General features: G+C 69.4%; 1 protein-coding gene across 1 annotated transcript; it reads right to left on the bottom strand.

Moving 5' to 3' along the window:
* Nucleotides 1-182: 182 nt before the first annotated feature.
* LOC134526085 (lens fiber membrane intrinsic protein-like) lies at nt 183-3,770 on the bottom strand. Its single transcript, XM_063357566.1, has 5 exons — nt 3,739-3,770; nt 2,093-2,271; nt 1,281-1,421; nt 933-1,067; nt 183-509 (listed from the first exon to the last, which is right to left on the bottom strand). Exons 3-5 carry the CDS (start codon nt 1,393-1,395, stop codon nt 442-444), a joined length of 318 nt encoding a protein of 105 aa, XP_063213636.1. The 5' UTR covers nt 1,396-1,421; nt 2,093-2,271; nt 3,739-3,770; the 3' UTR covers nt 183-441.
* Nucleotides 3,771-7,484: the final 3,714 nt, after the last annotated feature.

Below are 7,484 nucleotides of genomic sequence, written 5' to 3'. Positions count from 1 at the left end.
CATCCTCGTTTGTGCCCAAAAGCTGTGGGGCAGAGGAAGGGGGAGGGGCTGTGGGCTGGCACCGACATCCCCCCCCCCCCCTCCCCGCCCCAACACACACACACACACACACACAAAATTCGGGGCCCCCCCAAATCCCACCGGACAGCACAGGGCAGCCCGGGGCGGGGGGGGTTGGGGGGGTGTGAGGGGGGGATGGCAGTTTATTGTCACAGCAAGAGTCGGGGGGGGGGGGACGAAAGGGGGTGAGGCGGGTGGGGGGGGGAGAGAGCGCAGCGGGAGCTCAACCCTGCAGAGACCGGGCACAACTCAGCACAGCAGTGACTGGGCACAACTCAACACAGCAGTGACCCGCACTCCGGGGTGCCCCCACCCGCCTCCCGTGGGGAGGATGGTGGGGGCAAGGGGGGAGCGGGGGCTCCCCGAGGTGCCCGGGGCCCCTCAGGCACCCGCCACCTCAGAACTCTCCGGAGACGGGTCCTTGGCGGCAGCACAGAGGTGGAAAAGTCCTGGGGGGGGAAGAGAGGAGGTCGTGGGGTGTGGGGGGAGCTCAGTGTGGGGGCCCCTCCCTGCTGCCCCCCACCCGTGGGTGCCCTCAGGATGTGGCCAGGCCCAGCTGAGCCCTGCACAGACCGGGCACAGCTCAGCACAGCAGTGACTCCCCATCCCCTCCCTGCAGAGACCGGGCACAGCTCAGCACAGCAGTGACTCCCCATCCCCTCCCTGAAGAGACCGGGCACAGCTCAGCACAGCAGTGACTCCCCAACCCCTCCCTGCAGAGACCAGACACACCTCAGCACAGCAGTGACTCCCCAACCCCTCCCTGCAGAGACCAGACACAGCTCAGCACAGCAGTGACTCCCCATCCCCTCCCTGCAGAGACCGGGCACAGCTCAGCACAGCAGTGACCAGACCCTGTTGATTGCCGCTACCTGCTGAGCCGATGAGGACGACGGCGACCCAGCCCAGGATGTAGGACCAGGAGAAGCGCCAGGCGGTGCGGGCCGGCCCCAGCAGGCTCAGCGTGCCGGCCGTGTACACCGCCAGCCCCAGCAGCGCCAGCAGACCTGCGGGCAGAGGGCACGGGTCAGCGGCACGGGGTGGCCAAGCCTGTGAGCCCCAGCTGGGCAGGCAGAGACCGAACACAGCTCAGGGCAGCAGTGACGGGCACAGCTCAGCATGCAGAGACCGGGCACAGCTCAGTGCAGCAGTGACTCCCCTTGAGACAGTCCCTGAGGCCCCCATGCCCCAGCCCGCCCCTCCCACTTGTCCCCACGTACCAGCCAGGAGCAGGGTGATGCCGGCCACGCGGGCACGCACCCGCCGGGCAGTGCTGGCCACAGCGGAGAGCCCCAGGGCGAGGCCGGCAGCGGCGGTGAGCACCGAGAGCAGCATCAGCACCCGCGTGGCCTCCCATAAGGCTGGGGGGGGGAACACACACACACGTGTTGGGGACACCTGGGGGACACGGGACCCTGAGCAAGTGCATGCCCAGGATGCTGCCCCCATGCCCTGCCCGCAGAGACCAGACACAGCTCAGCGCAGCAGTGACCCCGCACAGAGACCAGACACAGCTCAGCGCAGCAGTGACTCCCCAACCCCTCCCTGCAGAGACCGGGCACAGCTCAGCACAGCAGTGACCCCTGCAGAGACCAGACACAGCTCAGCGCAGCAGTGACTCCCCCCATCCCCACCCTGCAGAGACCAGACACAGCTCAGTGCAGCAGTGACCCCTCACAGAGACCAGACACAGCTCAGCGCAGCAGTGACTCCCCATCCCCTCCCTGCAGAGACCGGGCACAGCTCAGCGCAGCAGTGGACCCCGCACAGAGACCAGACACAGCTCAGTGCAGCAGTGACTCCCCCCATTCCCACCCTGCAGAGACCAGACACAGCTCAGTGCAGCAGTGACCCCTCACAGAGACCAGACACAGCTCAGCGCAGCAGTGACTCCCCATCCCCTCCCTGCAGAGACCGGGCACAGCTCAGCACAGCAGTGACCCCTGCAGAGACCAGACACAGCTCAGCGCAGCAGTGACCCCCCCACCTCCTCCCGCAGAGACCGGGCACAGCTCATCTCCCCGGTGCCTACCCGGGGTGCCGGGCTGGGGCTGGCAGTGTCCCCCGAGGCAGACGTGCCACAGCCCGAGGCTGGCGGTGCCACCGGGCGCCCGGCGCTGCAGCCAGAAGTGGGTGGCCGTGGCGGCCAGGAGCAGGGCCAGGCCGCTGGCCCCGCACAGCAGCCCCCCCCCCCGTCGGCATCCCCCTGCGCTGCGGGGACACGTGGGACAAGAGCGGGACATGGGGGTGCCCGGGGGTGGCATCGCCCGGGGATGGTGGGGACACCCGTGGGGACACCTCCAGGGATAGAGGGTAGCAGGGGGTGACATCTCCAGAGGACACCGGGGACAACCGTGGGGAGATGGGGGTACCCAGGGGTGACAGGACCAGGGGACACTGGGGACAACTGTGGGGACATCTCCAGGGGTACGGGGGTACCTGAGGGTGGCATCTCCCGGGGATGTTGGGGACACCCATGGGGGACATCTCCAGGGGTAGGGGGGTACCCAGGGGTGACACCTCCAAGGGACACTGGGGACAATGGTGGGGACATCTCCAGGGGTAGGGGGGTACCCGGGGGTGGCATCTCCAGGGATGTTGGGGACACCCATGGGGACATGTCCAGGGGACATGGGGGTACCTGAGGGTGACACCTCCAAGGGACACTGGGGACAACAGTGGGGACATCTCCAGGGGACATGGGGGTACCCAGGGTTGGCAGAACCAGGGGACACTGGGGACAACAGTGGGGACATCTCCAGGGGTAGGGGGATACCCGGGGGTAGCATCTCCAGGGGATGTTGGGGACACCCATGGGGACATCTCCAGGGGTAGAGTGTACCAGGGGGGGGACATCTCCAGAGGACACCGGGGACAACTGCAGGAACATGGGGGTACCCGGGGTGGCAGGACCAGGGACACTGGGGGACAATGGCGGGGACATCTCCACGGGTAGAGGGTACCAGGGGGTGACATCCTCCAGGGCACACCCATGGGGACATTTCCAGGGGACATGGGGGTACCCAGGGGTGGCATCTCCAGGGGACACTGGGGACAACGGTGGGGACATCTCCAGGGGACACGGGGGTACCCAGGGGTGGCATCTCCCGGGGATGTTGGGGACACCCATGGGGACATCTCCACGGGCAGAGGGTACCAGGGGGGGACATCTCCAGGGCACACTCATGGGGACATTTCCAGGGGACATGGGGGTACCTGAGGGTGGCATCTCCAGGGGACATGTCCAGGGGACATGGGGGTACCCGGGGTGGCAGGACCAGGGGACACTGGGGACAACGGTGGGGACATCTCCAGGGGACATGGGGGTACCCGAGGGTGGCATCTCCAGGGGACATGTCCAGGGGACATGGGGGTACCCAGGGGTGGCAGGACCAGGGGACACTGGGGACAACGGTGGGGACATCTCCAGGGGACATGGGGGTACCCGGGGGTGGCATCTCCAGGGGATGTTGGGGACAACCCTGGGGACATCTCCAGGGGTAGGGGGCACGGGGAGGTGGCACCTCCAGGGGACACTGGGTGGTATCGCTGGGGACAACGGTGGGGGACACCGTGGGGGGGACCCAGGGGTGGCACCTCTGGGAGGCGGGTGGGGACACTGGGGACAGACACCCCCCCACACCCCCCGCCCCGGGGCGCCCACCCCCGGCCACTCACCTGCCCTCAGCACCCGCCGGCCGGGTGGCCCATGGCCGCCTGTCCCTCTGTCCCTCTGTCCCTCTGTCCCCCCGGGGTGGGGACAGGGGCCGCGGGGGGGGGGGGGGTGGAGGCGGGGGGCGCACGTGGCAGTGCCATTGTCGGGGACACAATGCGGGGAAGGCTCTGGGTGCTGCCGCCACCCGCGCGCTGACGCGGCGAAAGCTTGTCCCCGCTGGTGTCCCCCTCCCCCCCCCCCCCCCCCCCCCATGGTGACAAGGTGGGGGGGGGGGGGGCGCAGGGGACACAGCCAGGGTCCCGGGCAACGTCCCCTGTCAGGGCGCCAGCACCCTGGGGACAGCGGGTGCCACCACCGTGGGCAGGATCGGGCCCGGGCGGGGCTGGGGACCCCACGGTCAATTGGGTGGGGGGGGGACACCGGGGGACATGGGGGACACTGGGGACACCAGGGCCACCAAGGACGGGGACATCGGGGACACCAAGGACAGCAGGGACAGGGACAGCAGGGACACGGGGGACACTGGGGACATCAGACACAGCAGGGACAGGGGCACTGGGGACACCGGGGACAGTGGCACCAGGGATGGGGACACCGGGGTCAGGAGGGAGAGGGACATCAGGGACACGGGGGACACCGGGGGCCACTGGGACAAGGACACTGCGGACAAGGAGGACACTGGGGACATCAGGGACAGGGACTCTGGGAACACCAAAGATGGGGACATCGGGGACACCAAGGACTGCAGGGACAGGGGACACTGGGACACGGGGGACACCGGGGACAGTGGCACCAGGGATGGGGACACCGGGGTCAGGAGGGAAAGGGACATCAGGGACAGGGGGGACACTGGGACAAGGACGCTGCGGACACGGAGGACATTGGGGACATCAGGGACAGGGACACAAGGGACGGGGACACTGGGGACACTTGGGGACACTTGGGGACAGGAGCCGGGGGGGGGGGTTGGGAGCCCCCTAGGGAGGGTGGTCGGTCCCTGGGGGTGGCCAAGGAGGCTGGGGCTGTCCCCTGCTGTCACCGTCAAGGTGACACGCGTGGGGGGGTGACACGCGTGGGGGGGTGAGTCACACGGGGCCGGGCACCCTCGTGCACCCCCTGACACGTGTGTGCGCACACACACACCCCCCCACACACACGCGTGCCTCGACCCTCGCACGCGCACACGCAGCCCCCCGTGCACGCTCGCACGCGCCGGCATGCGTGTGCACTCAGACACGCGTGCACTCACACACACGCATGCACTCACGCACACGCACACGGACACACGCACAGTCACATGTGTGCGCTCACACGCGTGTGTACGGTCGCACGCGCACACTCGCATGCCCGCGCTCACAGACACGCGGGCACTCACACACACGCCCGCAGTCGTACACACGCACTCACACGCGTGCACTCACACACGCGTGCACTCACACATACACTCACAGACACACGTGCAGTCACATGTGTGCACTCACACACGTATGCAGTCGCACGCGTGCGCAATCACATGCGTGCACTCACACACGTGTGTGCACTCACACACGCATGCAGTCAGACGTGTGCACTCACACGCGCATGCACTCACGCACATGTGCACGCTCACACACACGCGTGCACTCACACACACGCACACGCACGGACACACGCGCAGTCACATGCGTGCGCTCACACACACAGGCACTCACACACACGCGCAGCCACATGCGTGAACTCACACACGTGTGTGCACTCACACACGCATGCAGTCGCACACGTGCGCACTCACATGCGTGCACTCACACACATGTGTGCACGCACACACGCACGCAGTCAGACATGTGCACTCACACACGCGTGCACTCTCACACGCATACACTCACACGCACGCGTGCACTCTCGCACCTGTCCACTCACACGCGCGCACTCACACAGATGCTTACGCTCACACGCGTGCGCGCTCACGTGCGTGTGCACACTCACACACGCGCGTGCACTCACACACACGTGCGTACTCCCACGCGTGCACCCCCAGACACGTGTGCCCTCTCACGCACGTGCACGCTCACACCCCTGTGTGCACTCACACTCACACGCGCTCCCTCGCACACGCGTGTGCGCGCACACGCGCTCCCCGTGTCACAGCCCGCCGGCGGCGGCGGCAGCGGCAGCAGCAGGAGGAGGAGGAGGAGGAGGAGGATGACGACGCTGAGGCCGAAGCCGCCGTGGGGGGGGGCCCTGGAGCTGGGGGGGTCGCAGGGAGCACCTGGGAGGGGGTGGGGGGGAAGGAACCACCTCAGGGGCTGCCCAGGACCCCGCAGCCCCGAGGCCAAGGTGAGGGGCACCCTCTGCGCCCCCCCCGCCCCCCCCCAGCCCCCCCCTCAGCCCCGAGGCCGAGGTGAGGGGCTCCTGCTGCCCCCCCCCCCCCACCCCCCGGGCCCCCCCCATCCCCACCATCCTGAGGCCAAGGTGAGGGGCTCCCCCCAGCCCCACCGCCCTGATCCCCGCAGCCCCGAGGCCAAGGTGAGGGGCTCCCCCCCCCCCATCCCCACAGCCAGGGTGAGGGGCTCCCCCTGATCCTCACAGCCCCGAGGCCCGGGTGAGGGGCTCCCCCCCATCCCCACCGCCCTGATCCCCGCAGCCCCGAGGCCAAGGTGAGGGGCTCCCCCTGATCCTCACAGCCCCGAGGCCAAGGTGAGGGGCTCCCCCCCCCCCATCCCCATAGCCAGGGTGAGGGGCTCCCCTGATCCTCACAGCCCTGAGGCCGGGGTGAGGGGCTCCCCCCATCCCCACCGCCCTGATCCATGCAGCCCCGAGGCCAAGGTGAGGGGCTCCCCCTCATCCCCGCAACGCCACGGCCAAGCTGAGGGGCTTCCCCCAGCCCCACCGCCCTGATCCATGCAGCCCCGAGGCCAAGGTGAGGGGCTCCCCCCCCATCCCCACCGCCCTGATCCCTGCAGCCCCGAGGCCAAGGTGAGGGGCTCCCCGCCCCCATCCCCATAGCCAGGGTGAGGGGCTCCCCCTGATCCTCACAGCCCCGAGGCCAAGGTGAGGGGCTCCCCCCCCCATCCCCATAGCCAGGGTGAGGGGCTCCCCCTGATCCTCACAGCCCCGAGGCCGGGGTGAGGGGCTCCCCCCCATCCCCACCGCCCTGATCCATGCAGCCCGAGGCCAAGGTGAGGGGCTCCCCCTGATCCCCGCAGCCCCGAGGCCAAGGTGAGGGGCTCCCCCATCATCCCCATAGCCCGGGTGAGGGGCTCCCCCTGATCCTCACAGCCCCAAGGCCAAGGTGAGGGGCTCCCCCCCCATCCCCATAGCCAGGGTGAGGGGCTCCCCCTGATCCCCGCAGCCCCGAGGCCAAGGTGAGGGGCTCCCCCTCATCCCCGCAACCCCACGGCCAAGCTCAGGGGCTTCCCCCAGCCCCACCGCCCTGATCCATGCAGCCCCGAGGCCAAGGTGAGGGGCTCCCCCCCCCATCCCCATAGCCAGGGTGAGGGGCTCCCCCTGATCCCCGCAGCCCCCGAGGCCGGGGTGAGACCCCCCCCCCCCGCGGCCACCACTCACCCCCCAGGCGCAGGGTGACGTCCCCGCAGGCGCAGTCGCCCTCGCCCAGCAGCAGGCAGCTGTAGGTGCCAGCGTCCTCCTCCCGCAGGCGCCGCAGCAGCAGCAGCACCCCCGGGGGGCCGGGGGGGCCCAGCAGGGTGGCGCGGTCACCGTAGGGTGGGCCGCAGCGGGGGGGGCCGTGGCTCTGGCTGCAGACGGCGGC

Source organism: Chroicocephalus ridibundus, chromosome 21 (genome assembly GCF_963924245.1).
Source record: "Chroicocephalus ridibundus chromosome 21, bChrRid1.1, whole genome shotgun sequence".
NCBI classification, from domain to species: domain Eukaryota; kingdom Metazoa; phylum Chordata; class Aves; order Charadriiformes; family Laridae; genus Chroicocephalus; species Chroicocephalus ridibundus.
Note: the sequence above shows the minus strand (reverse complement) of the source record. Positions and strands in the feature narration are given on the sequence as shown.